This window comes from Diceros bicornis, chromosome 25 (assembly GCF_020826845.1).
Source record: "Diceros bicornis minor isolate mBicDic1 chromosome 25, mDicBic1.mat.cur, whole genome shotgun sequence".
Lineage (NCBI taxonomy): Eukaryota > Metazoa > Chordata > Mammalia > Perissodactyla > Rhinocerotidae > Diceros > Diceros bicornis.
In genome coordinates, this window is record NC_080764.1 from 27,860,063 (window position 1) to 27,879,813 (window position 19,751).

General features: G+C 42.7%; 1 protein-coding gene across 3 annotated transcripts in view; it reads right to left on the bottom strand.

The window, feature by feature from the left end:
- PLXNC1 (plexin C1) overlaps positions 1–19,751 on the bottom strand; it is a 147,237-nt gene that overhangs the window by 116,482 nt on the left and 11,004 nt on the right. For all 3 annotated transcript variants that reach the window (XM_058568651.1, XM_058568650.1, XM_058568649.1), the window contains exon 2: positions 10,846–10,986. In XM_058568651.1, the coding sequence (XP_058424634.1) occupies positions 10,846–10,986 (141 nt within the window). The remainder of the gene's footprint in view (positions 1–10,845; positions 10,987–19,751) is intronic.

The following is a 19,751-nucleotide window of genomic DNA, read 5'->3' on the forward strand; positions in this document are numbered from 1 at the left end:
TCTACTGAGGTTTTGGGGGAAAAAAATAAATAAATAAAATTAAAAAAAAAAAAACTAAAAGGAAGTTGGCCTCACATATAGTTGCATGGGCTACTCTGATTCTCTCATATAATTCTACACAGTCATGCATTTTAAAGTAACAAGGACAACTTAACAGGCCTAAACACATAGGTAAGTGTTTATACATACAATGTAAGCAAGCGTGGCTTTCAAATTGGACACACGAGTTTCACTCATCTTCAGTCAATAAACATCTACTGAACGTCTACTATGTATCAGCCATGTTCAAGGTAATGGTGGTGAGCAAAACAGAGGAAGAATCCTGCCCTCAGAGAACTTACATTCCTGTGTGTGTGTTTGCGTGTGTGCACGCACGCACGCACATACGCGCACAGGGAAGTGATGGCAGACAATTATAATAAGTAAATTATAAAATATATTAGAAGGTGATATAGGTCAAAGTAAAGTGGGGTAAGGAGATGGAGAACGCACGTTCAGAGTAGGTCTCATTGAGAAGGTGACATTTACTTAGAGATTTGAAGGAGATGATGAGTGAGTCTGGACGAAGCATACTCTTAGAAGAGGGACTCACTGGTGCAAAGACCCTAAAATGAGAGAAGGCCAGCACGACTTGAGCAGAGCGAGCGAGGTAGAGAGGAGTGGGCAGTGAGTTAACAGGGTGGATAATATAACTTTGTGAAGACCAGTGTGAAGATTTTGCCTCTTATTCTAGGGGCGAGAGACGAAGCCATTGTAGGGCTTTGGGCACAGGAGTGACATGGCGAGAGGGCAGGGTTTAAAATATGGGTATGAAAACTCATCAAGAGACTATTACCATAATCCTGGAGAAATATAATGGTAGCTTGGGCTCAGGTTTGCATCCTGGCTCTACCCTTTAAGTGGCTGTGCTACTTTGAACTAGTAATTTATTTAACCTCCCTGGGCCTCAATTTCTTCATCTCTAAAATGGGGCTAATCACGCCTTCCTTGTATACAGTTGTTGTAAGGATCAAATGAAAATTATGAAAGATGCTTAGCACATAATCAATAAATCAATAGATAATAATCTATTACCAAATTGCAAGTTCCTTTTGGGTAGGGACTACGTCTTAATCATCTTTGTACCTATCTCTTTGTCTAATACGATACTTTCAAAAGTGAAGGTGTTCCACATTTTGTCAGTTTGAACACATCCACATGTAACATCCATATTTGTATCTCTATCATCGTGGACATCAGTTACACTGGGCACATGATTTGAAAAGAAAAACTGGCACCTGAGATTCTTTGCAGACAAAGTCTACGTATGCAACAACTGATCAATAATATGCCTGTACCCACATGTCCTGATGGCAATTACATATTTGCTACTTAATCAAAGGCTCCTTATCAGTTTGACACATGGAACATCTTCCTGCATGTGCCCCCACTCCCAGGACCTGGACTTGAGTCTGGCTTTGTCCTGTGATAGTGACTTCCTTCCATCATCTGCTCTGGGTCAAGCCCAGGTGGATTTGTGCAACTAGCTCACTAAGCGCCTATGAATTGCTCACTAAATTCAGTAGCATCTCTGTAAAAGTCAATCTCACTAACTAAATATACTAAAAATGACTTTTAAAAAAGGAACAGAAACAGTCAGTTCCCAAGGGAGGCAGGAAATATCTGTGCCTCAAGTCATTTCAAAATGACTCTATAGCTGTACCATCCAACATGGTAGCCTCCAGCCACGTATAGCTATTGAGATTTTAATTAAATATTCAGTTCCTCAGTCGCACTAGCCACAAGTCAAGTGCTCACTAGCTACATATGGTTAGTGGCTACCACAGTGAACGTGCAGATACTGAATGTTCCACCATCATGGTAAGTTCTATTGGACAACACTGGCCTACAGAAAACTATGAAGGAAGGGAGACAACCAGTAGGCACTGACCAAGTATGGATTTGCTAGATTCTTGTTTTCCCATTTATAATTTATATTCTTTATTAATCAGCTCAGATTCAAAGAGTTGATCTGGTTCTGGAAAGTAGTTGTACAGAAGAAGAGAAACAGGAAGCCAGCTAAAAAAAAAAAAAAGATGGATAGAAATATTCTTAAGTGAGACTCAAGAGAAGATAGGCTGCTGCCCAATTTTCTCTTGAGGAATTTGTCACATCAGAAGCATCATTTGGCAGAACCACTTATGAAGTCTTCTTGCCCGTAAAGCTGAATCTAATCAAGCCTTTAGTGCTACCTTCCACTTAGCATTAGGAAACAGAAAGGGTAGAGGAACCAGCTCAATGACACCAGAAGAAAGCAAACAGCCAAAGCCACAATGTGAGGCACTCTACAGCACTGAGTTTGTTTCCTCATTCAGTCCATGGGTATTTATAAAAGGAGTGATTTCCTCAAAAAGTGGACAGCCATGACTAGGAGGAGGCCACTCCAGATGAAAAGAAACACAACCACCAAATGTGGTTTGAGGACCTTGTTCGGATACCAATTTGAACAAAAAACAATTTTAAAAAGACATTTTTGAGCCAGTCAGGAAAATTTAGTCATATGGACTCGATATTAGGTAACTCTAAAGAATTACTGATAATTTTGTTTGTTGTGATAATAGCATTATGGTTATTGAAGAAAACGATCATAGTTTTTTTAGAGATGCATAATGAAATATGTAGGAATGAAATGACCTAGTGTCTGGGATTTGCTGTAAAATAAGAAAGTAAACATAAATTTACAGTAATGCACAGCATGGTGACTATAGTTAATAATACTGGACTATATATTTGAAAGTTGCTAAGAGAATAAATGTTAAAAGTTCTCATCACAAGGGAAAACAATTTGTAACTACGTGTGGTGACAGATGTTAACTAAGTTTATTTTGGCAATCACTTCACAATATATACAAATATCAAATCATTTTGTTGTACACCTGATGTTATATGTCAATTATACCTCAATAAAAAAAAAAACCTTACAAACCACCACCACTCATCCATTTTAAGTGAGTTAGGAGCTGCCTTGCAGTTATATTGGGGCTTATTTTATTTACTCTTGGAGCCTGGTTGATGCAGAAGGGTAGAAGCTGGAAAGATCTAGTTTGGGGCAACTTTGATTTATTTACCTGATACCTCAGAGATGAGGCACCAGTATTCACTCTACAACTCTGAATTATGGCAAGGAAGCCTCTCTTTCTCACATTTTTTCTTTAATTACCAAAGTGTACTATGTGCCAGGGTTTATCAACCAGTTTCCTGAACAAGCTACCTAAAGCGGCCTACACTGAAGCTTGTCCTGATAATTATGGATGCTAGATTTAAGTTGGTATGTTTCATTGATGGTGGGAGTGAGATTTCTCTGGAAGGTAATTTGGCATTATTTATCAAAATTATAAAGCACATACCCTTAGATCCCGCAGCCCCTCATGTATATATATGAAATGATATATGTATGTGAATATTCATTGCAGCATCATGTGTTATAAATAAAAGACTGAAGCAACCTAAATGTCCAACCACCGGAGACAGGTTAAGTACACTATAGTACAAACAATGGAATACTATTTAGCCATAAAAATAATTAGAAAGCTCTTTATGTATTATGTGTTATGTTTAATATTTATTAAATATGTATATATTTGTATATACATATATACATATAAGTTTAATACGGTATATGTTTAATAAAAGGGAGGAAAGACTATCTTCCCCCTTTTGCTTGCAGACATATATAAAATATCTGATACCCAAGAAACCAATATCATTGGTTGTCCCAGAGGTCAGGAACATGTGACTTTCACTGTATATTCTCTTTGTTCTTTCGAGTTTTGAACAATGTCAATGTATTATCTCAAAAAATACATACATACAATTTAAACTTAAAAATTGTTTGAGGATGAGTGGGTCAAACTGTTTTCTTTTTTGCTAGATTATACAGAGAATGATCTCCATAACCCCAAGGACAGAACAAGAAGTAGTTTTCATTTTCATCACAAGAGACTCAACCGTGCTACAAAGAGGGACAGCAGTCTCAGCTTCTGTGGCCCACATCTCTCTCAGATGACTACAGGACAGGAGAGAGATGGCTCTCTTTTTCCTCCTGATTTCTATTAATATCACCTCCTACCCCACCCATCCCCATCCCCACAGCCGGGCCCAGGGACACCAATGGAATACTTGGATCTTCTAAATGCAAAATTCGTGTCAACATTAACACAGAGAAGAAAGCCAGCAAGACCGGAGCAAAACACAGAGAAGAAAGCCAGCAAGACCGGAGCAAGGGAAACGTTCCTTCCTCAGCTCAGTTGAGCTGGACAGCCTTGGAAAAGGATTACGATCAGTGAAGTGTTGCAGGAAGTAACAATGAGTCACAAAAACCCAAAATGGGTTGAATTTTGCATAAGAGAAACCTCATCCAATTCATACATACTCCCTGGGCATGATGTGGATTTTATCTACTGCTTTCAAGATAAACCCTTAACATGGATCTAATCTGAAGTCAGCCTGAGCCTCTGTCATGTATATTCTTACATACCCCCTCATCCTTTGAGTTTCAAATGTCACCTCCTCCGAGCTTTCCCTGGTCGTCTTCCTACCATACTCCACTGTCACTCTCTACCCAGCACTCTGTTTTCTTCATAGCACTTATCACTATCTGAAACGACTTTATCATGATGAATCCATTTATTTGTTTTCTGTCTTTTTCTTCCCACCATGAGAGCAGGGGCATCATCTGTTTTGTTCATTTTGTATCCTCAGCCCTCAGAATAGTGCCTGGCACATAAAAGGTGCTCAATAAATGTTTATTAAATGAAAAAAATACTCTATTAGCATTCAAGATTTTATAGGGCTCTTCAGATTTTTCCAGCCAAAGCCTGAGCAGAAAACAAATTTTCCCCAATGGATAATTTCAGTTCATGTCAACATATTGTTTCTACTGACATCTTCCTGAAGCCTCATGGTAGGCTATTAACTAGCCTTGGGATTTTTGTTGCATACAAAAAAACCTTCCAACTACAGTCCTGACGTGTATGGTGTGCGAGACTTCCACACCATACAGTTAGTTGCATTACAAGTTCAAGACCACCCACGGGAAGGACAGCATGATGAGGAAAACGAGGGGGGAGAAAAATTAAACAGACTCTTTTTTTTCTTTGCTATTACCATCAGATGGAAAAGCTATGGGTGTTCAAAAAGCTAAAATATTTTATGCCAAATTTCTTTTCTTATGCCTCACACTGGTGGGGATAACCAGTTGCAGGGCAAGCAGACCAACCTTCTCACTTATTTTTTTCCATGAAGTTTCTAAGAAATGCCACAAAGGAGACTTATACCACACACCCACCCACCCACACACCCACACACACCTACAGAGAAAGCAAGGTAATTATCAATAGCATTTAACGTGCTTCAGTAGTTGGGAGTGTTAAAAATGGAATATAAAGATTAAGGCAAATTCCTCTCTTGTTTCCAATCTACTTATTTGAAAGTAAGTAGTAAGAGACGCCTACAGCCTGAACCACTAGTTCTAGATTTGTAGATTATATGGGAGTAATAGGTCTAAATTGGGGAGTCCCTGCTAACTCACCAACTGGAATAAATGAGATGGGGGTGAACTTGAAATAGCTTCAGATGACATTCTAAACAGCCAACCATGGAGCTTATTTCCAAGTTCTGACACTTCCTGCTGTTCTTACTTTTTGGTCCATTACCTCAGCTCAGCCATCCCCACCACTCCCACTTCCGGCCCTAGGTCCTGTCCTGAGTTCCTCATGGCCTCCTTTTCCTTATGTGAACATTCTGTGGGAATATAAATAGATCTTGTCCTTATAAAAAATTTTATTATTTTTGTTTTCTCTTATTTTCACTCCAAAACCTTAACGTAACCAGAGTCAAGGCAGATACTTCAGGTGTTACATAGTTTGTCTTCTGTTGGACTGCAGGAAGAACTTTCTGGAACTGAATTGAATTTCAATCCACAGTTTGGATAAATGAAATCCACTAATGGGAGTAGAGTTCTGAGAGTCATACAGGTAACCAGTCCCGACTCTGAGCACGTGAGCAGTGCTTCTCTGCTGGATACGGGGAAAGGGCATGATACAGCTTCCCGCACCCTGAACCCTACTTCAGTCCTAGGGATGCTAGAGAAACCCAACATCAGCTTCCTCTCGCTGGAGCCATTCCAAACACCAACCTGAACACAGATTCCCTACCTTTGCTCTAAAGAAGCCCACTGGGGAAAAGCTGGGACCCCAAAGAGGGTTCAGAGGCTCCCAGGAGCTACTTGCAGCCCCAATAGAGAGGGCTCTGCCTTCTCCTAACACAGAAGTCTGCAATCAGCTGTGCTGCCAGAAGGCCGTCCCTAGATAGCAACAGACTAAAACCACAGAAGCCATAGCCCCTTCTCATGAAACCTCAATTACTTGCATCTTTGTATTAACCCAGATATTCCAATATTAGAAAGAAATTAAAAAATAAAAACCAGTTCCACAAACTCTATCAAGCTTTATAGACTACATTTTAATTGCCAATGCAGTTTGGGTGGGGGACAGATTGCTTCAGTTCAAATCCCCTTAGCAAGTCACCTAACCTCTCCCAGCCTCAGGTTTTCTCATTTACAAAGTGGGGACAGTAATAGCATTGACTCGTGAGGATTAAATGAGTTAACCCATGCAGACACTGGTTCTAACGCCTGGCACACAGTTAAGAGCTCAGAAATGTTAGCTATTATTATTCCTCGCCTGCTGCCTTCTTATCTTTTATGCTTACAAGAAAGGTTAATAGGCAGGCATAAAGTTACAAATTTCAAATTTTATGCATATTCCGTTATTACTTATTTTACCACCTGGAAGAGCTCAAAAGATTCAATTCTGCCCATGAAATAAGGACCGCTTTCTGTACGCAACCAAGTCGGCTCAAAGGAATCCCTACCACACGAGAGACTGCACCACAATCTGGAGAAAGATTTGGCACATGTTTATAGAAATGCGTACACTTTGCAGTGTCCTGGCTATGCGACACGTGCAGGATGAATTCCCAAAAGCCGAGCTCAGCGTGGCCAGACTTTTTCAGCTGATCTCAGTGCAGACGCTGACAACTGAAAAATTATAGCATGCAATCATGTTCAGAAAGGAAGTAAAATGAGGAAATAACCGGGGGAAAAGTGACTGGACATAAGTTGTCACAACCATCAGGACTGTACATCAATAAAATAAGGGGGCAGATTAGATGCTCTTACAGGATCCTTTCAGTTCTAAATTCCTTCCATTTTCCTAAAGTCTTATAGACAGGCTCAGGAATAAAGACAGGAGAAAGAGGGCAGTCAAGGTATTAACATATTATAAAGTCTTTAGTTCTTTCACTTCTCATCAGTAAAATCTTACCTTTGGAAATGGTGCCAGATTATCTGGAAGAAGTATATGTCTTTAAAGACACTTTAAAACTTAAAACTCGGCTTAAGCTCAAAATAATGTTTCCACATAATAGAAAGTGATACAGCTATTTAAAGATACTGTTTACAAAGGGTTTGCTGTGACATTTTAATATAAGCATTATCCCTCACTAACTGAAGAAAAGAAGGATGCAAAATTGGATAGAGTCTGACCTCAACTATGTGAAAAAAGGAATCTAAAATGCTGACAGTGGTGGCCTCTAAATGACAGAATTAGGGGTATTTTTTTCTTTGCTTTCTCTCATCCCCCACTACTTTGCAACTTTACTTTTACAATAAGAAAAAATTATGTAATTAACATGATGTTTAAAATTGCACCAAACTATAGTAAAACTCCATGACGTTTTCAGAGATTTAAGAAGTCAGTTTTTTTGTGTGGGGTGGAAAAAATCAGCGATTGGCCCCCAACTGCTGTTTCCTGCCTCTCATCTAACCAGGCAGTACTACAGTGCCCAGCATCTGTCAAAACCCCGTCAACTCTTGATCACTGGGAAACTGATGAGTCAGACTGTGGGTGATCCAGGCCTCTCCCTCCTCCTCCTCCCCCTGCGGCTGCCTTAGGTTGGGTTTTGTTTTTCGCTGCTCATTAGTCGCTCCACTCTGCGGCTTAAGAAGCCAAGCTTATGTCTATCAATGTTCGTCTCTTCTAACAGTTCTGGTGACAAGTCTGCCACTGGAGAAGCTTGAAGTTTCTGAATACAGGGATCTGGGGATTATCCGTGCCTTCCAAATCATCTACACGATCCCAGGTCTTCGGGACTCGGGGTAATTTCAGGGGCTGCACACACGACACACGCGGGAATCTGGGAATGACTGGGATGTCCTAGGGAGCCTGGCGGGGCCAGTCAGCTCAAATTCTTCCCTCACGACTGCCTCTTAAGGGAGGGAACCTTCCTGAGGGAAGCTGAGCGTGGGGTTTAATTCTCAAGAAGTTTTCATGCCAGTGAGGTAGTCCTCAGTCAGATGCTCTGCTTTCTTCTCGAGCTGAGATTCTTCCCTGAGCCTCTAAGTCTCCTGATCCATCCCACCCCAGGAGCATCAGTTCTCCCCATGGATCCCTATCAACAAGCTACCCACTCCCTCCAGGAACCCCCAGGGAGTGGGTGCCTGTGCCGGGGGCAGAGGTCACAAAGCCAGTGTAGCATGAGGGATATTAGTGCAGTCTCTGAAGCCACTCCAGGTTCAAATCCCTGCTCTGCCACTGTGTGACCTTGGGCAAATCATCCAACTTCTCTGGGCCGCGGTTCCCTCATCTGTTGAATGAGAATCATGTATCCACCTCACTGGGCTGTGGAGAGGACTGAATGAGTTAGAACATGGAGAGGGCCTGGCACATAGGAAGCACTGCAGAAATGTTAGCAGTCACAAAATAAAAAACACCAATCAGCCCCTGTTACTCGAATCCTAAAAACAAGGCCACAGATGTGGCTTTTGAAGGCGTACCCCACACTGATGCCGAGGAAACCGAGACTTCAATCGGCCACCTCTTCCTCAGCAGCTTGAAGCTGCAGCTCGGTCCCACCCCTCCGCCACAACATCATAAAACCGGCCAGCTGCACATGCACCGCCGGGGAGCAAACAGGACAGGCGAAACCAGGCCGTCCCATGGGGAACTATTTATAGCCAAGTGTTCCTTCACCTCCAATTTACCATGTAACAGTTTGGTTGGCTCAGCTTGGGGGAAACCGTGTTCTTGTCAAAACACTCATCAAAAATATCCCAAATCCGAGGAGATAACTGGTGAGGAGGCCCAGGAAGGATGGATGGAAACTTCTCCTGCCAGGTTAATGGGTCCAATCAGCCTGACCCGGTTGGTATAGCTACAGACATTGCCTCATGGCACCGACAACTGGTGCAGAATGACTGATGGATATTTACCTTTCCTGGGGAAATAAAGTTAACACAACGGGAAAGATGATCAATGTATATTTTAAAAGAACGTGTATACAAACAAACTCCCTTCCATATGGTACTGGGTTTCCTCCAAAGAAAACAGATTAAATCAAATGCCTAGCAGGCACTCGGCATGGTGTCAGGCTGTGGGAGTACATGGCCCCCTTCTCAGAAGCTCACCATCTAGCTGGGAAGGCAGGACAAACACAAGTGACAAGGTGAGGCATCAAAGCAAGACATTTGTAACGAGCCAAAAGAATGATCCAGAAAATGAGTATTTAAGATGAGAGAAAAACAGGGTCGCTCCAGGCTTGGGAGTCCTCAAAGAGGAGGTGGAGTTTGAGCTGAGCCAAAGCACAGATACACAGGATTCAGTAAAGCAGAGAAAAAAAAGAAAGCAATCCAGGAAGGGGGTACAGTGTGAGCAGAGGTGTGGGGGCAGGACTACACAATGCATGTTCGGAGAAGAGCAAGCAAATAGGTTTGGCTAGAGTGTGGGATAAGTACCCAGAAGACAGAATTAGAGACCATCAGAAGAGAAAGGGGTTTTCTAGGTTGTCTAGTACAGTCTCATTTTACAGATGAGGAAATGGAGGCTCAGAGGGGGTAGGCGATTCACTTAAAGTCACACAGCTAGGTATCAATGGGAGATCAGTTGAGAAAGTAAATCTGTTACTATTCATTTTAGAACCTGAGCTGACAGTAAATCGACTGGCTGCAGAGAGGCAAAGAAATATCAGCTTAGGGTGACAGTAATAGTGTAGTGCCCAACCATGGATGTTGGTGGAGGCCATGGGGGGTATTCAATAAATGCTTGCCGATGAAATTGATAAGATAATGCTATGTAATTTCAGACAAGTCATTAAGTATCTCTGATTTTCTTTTCTCCTCCTTCCAACTGCCCCTCCCCCAAGTGAATAAAAATCTCAACTTGACCAGTGGTACATCCATACAGTGGGGAGAAAACAGTCCTCAGAGAGAAAAGTCCAGGGGGCTGTCAACAGATTTCAGATCTCTAACCTCTCTTTGATGTGTGTGGGTACAAAGGGCAGAAAATAAACCCCCTCAGCAGGTGGCACGTGGGCTGGAGGGAAGGAACACCTGTTTTTCCTTCTTCTCAAGCCCTATAATCTCTAGCCTTTAAAGTTGTGAGAAATCAGGTGCTTTGTACATTTTCATTCTAAAGGAGATACAACTGGAAGGTTAAATGTCATAGGAAGGTGAGTCAAGGACAGGGTAGGGGCCAGACCTCCATTAACTTCAGCCAGGCCGCTGATGAGTAAGGAAGGAACAGTATCTTGGCACACTCCTGGGAAGCAAGGAGGCTCCTGCTTCTTCATTACATGGTTAGGGAGGTTATTACATACAGATTTCCAGAAATTTCTTTCAGTCCGTTTCTGGGGGTCTCTGAGGAGTCCACAAAGCAGTTGGTATGGTGTTGTGTATAACTCAGAAGCAATAAAAAAGCACAAAATGGATCACTCTTAAAATCGACATTGAAGAAGGCACAGAAAACCAACCTTAAGTAACTGGCCATCTCCAGTCCCCAAGAATAAAACAGTCCTGTTCATTACCACGGTGCCATAAACGGATGTCAGGTCGGAATGGATCAAGGTAGATGATGCGATTGGTTGGACTCTTTCAGGTTGCTCCCCGTCTTTCTGAACATGCACACAAACGCACAAACAAAAAAAAAAGATAATTTTTAACAGTGATAATTCTCATGATGATAAAATGTCGCTCATGCCCACCTGGGAAGGATTCCACTTGAGCCCCAAATACCTTTTCTTAGACAAGATCCCCAGGAACAACATTTTATCCCCTTTATCTGCAAAATCACCATGCTTGCTCAACCCATAGAAAGTCACTTGTTTACTATGTATTAACATGTATTGATTGCCAGCAGCGAGCTAGCCATCCATTTAACACTCCCTCAGCTGATATATGAAACCGAGTTCCACTTTATTGCCAAGAGAGAGCCCACTGCTGAATTGGGAGGGAGACAATCTTATACTTGGCTGTTTGCAGGATCCTGCTGCAATTTATTTTAGCTAGGGATTGGCTTCTGTGAGGTTAAACAAGCCATTTCCCAAGATGTGAGACGGACCATCCTCTTGGGTGTGATGGCAGAGAGGAGGGATTCTGAATTGACAAGAAGGGTGCAGTGTGAAGCCGGAAGACAGGGTAATTAATTCCGAGGGTAAACAGGGAAAAATACAGTCATGGATGGTGGGTAAGACAGAGCCACAGAGCCAAAGAGGAACCAAGCACAAGGGCTGGACCTGGTAGTGATGCTCTTGAAGAGGAAACGAAAACCATAACTCCCACCCGAAGGCATTTAAATAGTCTGAAGCTTTGAGCACATATAATCACATGCTCAACTCTTGATCATTAAATAAAGCCCCTCTTTAAACCCAGATCAGGGAGAATGTCGACCAAAATGTCTTTTTCTTTCTTGTTTAATAGCATGGAGTGCTTCATGCTGCTTCCTGCCTTCAACGACAGGAAACTGAGTTTGTTACACAAATCTCTGGAAGACACGGAGCTAGAAAGAGTCGTTACCGTCTGTAGCTACTGAACTCAGTGTGATAGCATACTTTATCTGCCAGAGCTCAGTTCCCAACTATACTAAGGTTTCAAAGGCACAATTTAGCTTCAGCCAATGGGAGAGCCGGCAAACTTAGTAAGCACCACGCAACTCCTAAAATCGCCCTGCTTTGGGAAGGGGCAGATGGGCAGGGGGAGGCTAAGACTTATCAACTTCATTATATTATTGCCGACAGTGTTTATGTCTTTCAATTTATCTTATTAAATATTCATTATTTTTAAACCCACCAAGTTTCATTAACATCTAAACTAAACGGATTCATGGACTAAATTGATTTCCGAAGCCTTTAAAAGTACCGCCTATATTTCTTTGTTGAAGTTGCGCTGCGAGGAAAAGATAAGCTAGCAAGAATTTCTCCAATGCTGTGATCACTTTTCAAGGAAAAGATGTCATAACCTAAGAGAAAGTGACTTATTTGCATAAAATATTCCATAGTGAACTCAGTTTAAGAAGATTTTTGGAAAGCCCTGTAGAGATTTTTTTTCTTCTTAAAAGATACTTTTCATGCAGTTGAGAAAGATGAGGAACTGTCCTGTTAAAATTGAAGTTAAAAAAAAATCTCTGTGGGTCTAAGAATCACAACAATAGATCACTGTTTAGATAAGGATGCCTTGTGACTATAAGCAGAAAAAGAAAAATCGGATGACCTTTAGATTAAAAAAAATAAAACCACACCACATGCCTTGCTTTAAAATAAAACCAGAATTGTTCAAACCTAAGATTGGCCAACCAATACTTTCATTAAATATTTGAGCACGGCAGAGATGCTAACTCAGAGAATTGGGTGTCATCTCTGTCTGGGCATCTGGAATGTTCTACTACCACTATCTTTGGCCGGAGGAGTCCATTCTCCCTCATCTCATGACACAGAAAGAGTAATGGCTGTAGATTGTTGACTATCCATCCATGAAGACGAAATGGAACAGTGTACTCCCACATCTGGTATACAGTAGGTGCTTAATAACTGTAGCTATTCTGATTAGCCAAGAACCATGACGTCACGGGTGACCTTTGCTGAGGTGCAATGAGATGTTCTGTTTGTGAAAGACTGGCTCCAAAAAAACCAGAGGCGGCTCAGAAGCTGAAAGAGAACAAGGAGAAAAACTGCTTCCGAATTCCGTCTCACCCTTTCTGGTGTCCTTCCCCTGACTTCTGACTGATCCTCAATAATTGTAGTTTTCCAAATCAAGTGCTGGATCAATAGCATAAGTAGCACAGCCATTAAATCAATGTTCCCAAACTTGAGAGCTGGTGGCATAGAACAAACTGCCTGGGACTAGGGGTCAGAGAGGTTAGGATTGCATTGGAGCTTGGGTCTCACTCACTGGGTGACCTGGACAATTTATTTAACCCTGTTGGGGGCTGGCTTTCTCAGCTGTGAATATGGCTAATGAAGTGAGGTGGTTATGAAGAAGGATAATAATGATAGTACTAATAAGAACATGTTGATAAGTGTTAGCTGGTATTATTATTAGTAACATGTACTTACTCCACACTACTTAGAATACTTTATCATCTTACCTAATAGGGACAGGGTGGGGCAGTGAGCCAGACCTCCTGGGTTTGAACCCTGACTCTAGCACTTTCTAGCTAAGTAATTTTGTGCACATTATTTAACCTCTCTGTGACTCACTTTCTTCCTCTTTACGAAGGAAGTGACGATAACAGTGTTTCTGCCATCGACTTATTACGAGGACACAATGAGTTAGTAGTAAGCCTCAGTAAAGTTTAGAACAGTGTCTGGCCCATGGTAACACACAATCCACGTTTGCTATCATTACCTTATTTAAAAACACAAACAGTTACTGCCACACCCATGGCAGTTATTCTCACCTTCTTCTTTGCCACAAGAACCTTAATTTTGTTCAAGCAGCAGTAAACCCAAGCCTGGGCCAACCATGACTGGTCCAAACCCAATGGTAATTCCATTCCCCATTACCAGATCCTTGCTTCCCTATGCCTTAGAGTTAGGGATGGCCGTGTGGCCCAGTTACAGCCTGTGAGATACAAGAAGTCCACTTGAGGGGCTTCTGGAAGTAAGTTTCCTCCTTAATAAGAGGAAACTATTGAGGTGAGTCTGTCTGTCCTCTTGCCCAACTTCCTCCTTTTGAAATCAGTTGTTTGAGGCCGTCAGGCACAGAGTGCAGGCAGCCATTTTGCTTTCGTGAGATTCAAGATGGAGGATGAAAATCAATACACTTAAGTTTGGCGCAGGGGAACAATAAAAGACTCTCTAGGTTCTCGAGGATGTGACCGAGCTTAGACTTCCAACTTTTAAACTTTTAACTAAGTTAACAATAGATGTCATGGTTTAAACCACTGTTTATAGGGTTTTCTGTTACCTGCAACCAAAAGCAAGTCACTGTGTAAGAAATGAGAGTCATGGCTTGTTGGACCTGGCACTGGACTCTAGCTCTTCCTCAGCACCCAGGGCCCAGGAACTGGATGAGTGCTTGTGCCTCTCGTCCTTGAGGGCTCTGGTCACAATCAGGATTGTGTAGCCAGTTACAGCAGTGAGCCTGGAAGAAAATAGGAAAGAGCAGGCTTGGACCTCACATAAACTGTAAGGGCTGCTCCGGCTGAATGGAAATGGATTCTTTTGTGTTGGAAACACACAGAAATGGACAGGTCCCGTGAATGGAAAAAGGAGCCCTCTGAAAGGCTTTCTTATGCTAAATGAAAACAAAAGCAAGCCAGACTCTAGAGAAACCTCCTCACAAAAGTGAAGTTAATACCTAGGGAGCCAAGCAGAAAAAGGGGAGAAATAGTGCAGCGGGCCCCCTGTGTCCAGACATTATTCTTACCCTCTTTTTGGCCTATTTTCTATCTTGCCCTTCTCTCTCCTTAGGGCATAATGGCTAATGTTGCTCTCAGCCTATTCTGTCTAGTTTATTACGTGTAATTTATTTCTGAATCCCAGCCTCTGCTTGTTCGTCTGTGTGTAACAAGGTTAATGCCTTGTAATGATGCTTTTGCCAGTTCTGCCTTTCATAACAAAATCCAATCTTGATTTAGCTCTAAACCTTGTCTCCCCTTTGGGCTTGCCTGGTTCCCTCAGAGTTGTCATTCTGCTTCTCCCGCCTGCCATGTCTCACCAGAACGTCCCGCCTACACTTCAGCCCTACACTTCAGCCCGCTCTAAGTGGGAAACTTTTTTCAGTTTGAGGAAAAAGCAACTTGGTCTCAAACGACATCTGGGCTGAAAAAGAGAGAGCTTTAGGCTGGACATACCAAAGTGGAACCAAGGCTACTGAGAAGGGGTGAGTGGTGGCGTGTGTGCTCGTGCATGTGTGTGAGTATACAGGGAGTAGTGGGCATGTCATGAGGAAAACAGCCTCACCTCCTTCATACTAGCTTTCATTGACAATAAACACTCCCAGTGTGCACTGCACACCTCCAGGGAGCGCCAGTCATCTATTGTAGGATGTGAGTGGCATTCTCTGGAGTTGAGTAACATCGTGGCCCTGCCCCTCCCATGTGAAAGATGGCATGACTCATCAGGGCTCATGCAGGGTGTTCACAGCCACACTGCAGCTATTATGGGAACAGCTGGAAGAAATGTGCACCCTAGTGGGGCCTCGAGTGTTGAGGAGCCAGCAAGAGTCAAGTCTTCTACCCCCAAGGTGCTAAAAGGGCTCCCTTATTTTGGGTTTTCCTTACGGGGCCAGGCAGATATCAACTGGGTGCCAACGAACTTCTTACACACAGATAACATGCCTCTTGGGCAGTTAATTTTCTACTCTGCTCCCCTTTGGCATTCACTTACTCGGAAGCAGTTTTTTCATCATTTCCTGTTACTTACCCAGGGGCCCGCTTGCAGTGAGGAAACCTCAGTAGGAGCGTGACACCCAAGTTCTGGCCCCCAGCTCTGCCCCTTACTCACTGCTTGATTTTGGTGAGTTAAGTCCCTGAACCTCAATAACCGAATCTGTAAAATGGACACAATAAAACACATGCCCTGCCTATTAGCACTGTTGTGAGGCCCAAATGAAACCACGTGTGTAAAAATAATTAGAAAACTATCTTTATCAAGCTAGAGATACGGAAAGAACGATTATTCTCCCACGTTAGATAGTGATTTCATTAGCCATTAAGGTTCCTGTCGCTTTTCTTTATTCTTCTAGAGTATACAGCATTGATCGGGTTCTAGTTTACGGCAGCTCTCTGATTATCTGAAGGAGGAATTTACATTGGAGACTCAAATGATCAAAAGGAAAAGTACAAAGTGTGCAGGAGGAAAGGAGAAGGGAAGTGTAGGGACACAGCCTCTACACCAGGCAAGCTCGGGCAGCGTGCAGCACAGCCACAGGAAACAGGCAAAGTGGTGAGGCTGGTATTTCACATCCTCCCACTTAATCTTCCACCTTCTCTCCTCCCTCCTAGGGCTCCAGTGCCCTTCAGCCTCACAGCCTTACCTACCACCAAAGTCCCACTCTCCAAGACTTATTTTTCCTTCCTCCCACTCTACACCCCATCCCCCATCTAAATCTCCACGTGCTCCCTATGGCTAATTTCAGTCAATTACTTGTGAAAAGAACCTGACTCAGATAATTCACAAAAAGATATGAGTAGCTGATGGTGTGAAAAATGCATTTTTCTAGATTCTTAGAGTTGAAAAGGACTCAGTCCATCAATGTTTTTCCACGAGGAAGCTACTGGCATTCCAGATGGACTACTTCTTCATTATGGTGGCTGTCCTGCGTAATACAGGACTTTTAGCATTCTTTTTTTTTTTTTTATAATTTTATTTTTTATTTTTTCCCCCAAAGCCCCAGTAGATAGTTGTATGTCATAGCTGCACATCCTTCTAGTTGCTGTACGTGGGACGTGGCCTCAGCATGGCCGGAGAAGCGGTGCGTCGGTGCACGACCGGGATCCGAACCCGGGCCGCCAGCAGCGGAGTGCGTGCACTTAACCACTAAGCCACGGGGCTGGCCCAGGACTTTTAGCATTCTTGACTGTTGTCCATAAAATGCCAGTGGTGCCTCCAGCCATCATTCTGACGACTGCAAAAGCTCCCCCCCGCCCCCCCATTTCTAAATACCCTCTAAGTAAATGGCCCCATCCCCCTTAAGAACCACTGGAATCTATCACAAAGTTTCAGAGTTGCTGGAAAATGGTTATTTCTTCCCTCCAACCCTGTTCCTTCCTAGTCTGCCCCATCACGGTAAAAGGCACCACCAGTCACCTCAATGCTCCTCTTTCCATCACTCCCCACATCTGTGAAAAATCTCAGCTGAATTTCCCAACAATCTCAAGTCTATCTTCTCCATGTCCATGGCCTCCGCCCAGTCTAAGGCCCCATCATCTCACTCCTGATCTACTGCAAGAGCCTCCTGGTCTCGCCCTTTCAACCTACAATCTTTCTCCATCCAATAGCCAGAGTGATCAATTAAAATATAAAACAGGTCATGTTACTCCCTTACCTAAAATTCTTTACCAGCTTCTCATCACACTTAGAAATCCAAACGCGTCCCCAGACCCTACCTGAGCTAGTCCCTGCCTACTTCTTTAAACTCATTCCTTACCACTCTTCTCTTTCACTCTGCTTCAGTTCACCTAGTAGCTTTCTCTCAGACTCCTTAACATGTTACCATATTTCTGCCTCAGGGCCTTTGGACATGCTGCCTCTTCTAGCTCCCCCTTTTTTGTCCCCCATAGGCTAGGTCTTTCTAATCTTTCAGGTTTCAAGTTCAATGTCACCTCTTCAGGGACACATAACTATAGATCTTCCCATCCCTACCCCAGTTGTTATTCTGAATCATAGCACTCCATTTGTTTCCTTCAAAATACTTATTATAATGATTGTTTTTTAAATTTTATGTATAGTCCATCTCTCAGTAGACTCTACTCTCTAAGCTCTACAATAGTTTATCTTATTCTACACTTTGAATGCAGCATACACCTCAGCATCTGGCATGTAGTACGTTGTCAATAAACGTTTACTGAATGAATGAATAAATACAAAGATCAATGTTTGAATGGTTTCAGTCAATATCTCATCAGGCAAACTTGGTACATTGCTAAGTAGGCCTAATCATTACAGAGTCCTTCAGTTGAGCCAAAATTCATCCCTTATAAACAATGGGCCTTGGTTCTGCCTTGGGCAGCAATACTAAACTACCCCATACCTCCTACTACCACGAATCTTGGCCTTCTCTAAATCTCACATCCACAGTTCATTGACAGCTTGTAAGAGACAGTTCCATCTCAGTCCATAGATGGTCTGCAGATTCAGTGTACTTAAAATGTGGCTCCGGGCCGGCCCGGTGGCTTAGCAGTTAAGTGCGCACGCTCCGCTACTGGCGGCCCAGGTTCAGATCCCGGGCGCGCACCGACGGGCTGCTTGTCTGGCCATGCTGAGGCCGCGTCCCACATACAGCAACTAGAAGGATGTGCAACTATGACATACAACTATCTACTGGGGCTTTGGGGGAAAAATAAATAAATTTAAAAAAAAATGTGGCTCTAAGAAGTAAACAAAGTACTTTAGGTGTTTTCTGACCAAAGCAAAGAATAAGAGGACTGTTCCTTCCCAAGATTAGGATAGCACAATGTATGAACATGACTCGCATTGGGTTAACTCCTTAAAATAAAAATAGCATAATGGTAGCACGGAAGAGTAGAAAGAACAAGAGATTTAGAGTTAAAAAAATATGTGGGTTCAAGTTCAAGCTCTATTACTTATGAGCTGTGGGTCTCCAGGCAGCCATTGAACCTTTCTGAGGCTTCTCCATCCCCCCATCACCCATCCATCCATCATTTATGGAGCACTTGCTCTTGGCCAAGGCTTGATCTATAAAATACAGATGGGAATAAACCCCTTATTGTCAAAATAAGCCAATCAAATAAGTCTTGAAACAAAATGAAACACTTTACACGTCATGTGATTGGTTTTGGAAACACCTGGTAACCAAAATGAATGGTTGGAGCAGGGGCTCCGCTGACATCAGGGACAGAATTCAGGGAACCCATGAAATTGGATGAGGAAAAAAAAACCTTTATTTTAGCAAACTCTAACTGAAATCTAGCATTTTCATTAATTATGAATGCAGGCCACAGCTGTATTAACTGAGCCTGTGACTCTGTCACCAAAAGAAATCAGATATTTTCATATCATTTTGTAGTTATTGCAGATATCTCAAAATATCATTTATGCTAATCTGTACTTTGAAATTATGGTAGTTACTGCCGCTAGATCTTGCTATTTAGTGTGCTAAGATATATTACTATATCTCAAATTGAAAAAACATTTTGATATATCTATATATCAATATAATTGGTTCACTTTGCATTTCTGTTTTTATTTTATGCATTTAAAACCATTTTCTGGGAAGGGATCTACAGGCTTCACAGAGGTCCGCAGCAAGGGCTCCACGGGGCGAGGAAGCCCTGGGTTAGAGGCACAGAGACATCGCTATGCACAGGAGGCTGATACTCGGTGACACCTACAGCTACCGCTGCTCTGGGCCCCCGTACCCCTCCTGCTGCCTCAAAGAAGCAAGGATCAGCACTTGGAATCCAATTTTTAAAATCAGTCACTGGTGGAAAAGGAGCCTCAGGAGGATGTCAATGAGCAGTAATTAGGAACAGCTAGTGTGTTTGAGAATATGCTTCTCCAGCGGACTCTTCCAAGACTAGACTGGGGGGCGATAGGGGAACAATGAGTCTGGCCTCATTCCCTTATGGGAAAGGCCCTTCCCTCTGGGCTACCTGGGTTTTATTCTTCCTACAAACACAGCTCTGGTGACTCCTCTTGGAAGCTCTTATCTCACCGTGCTAGAGTCACAGTCTTCTCCACCAGATGGACAGCACCTT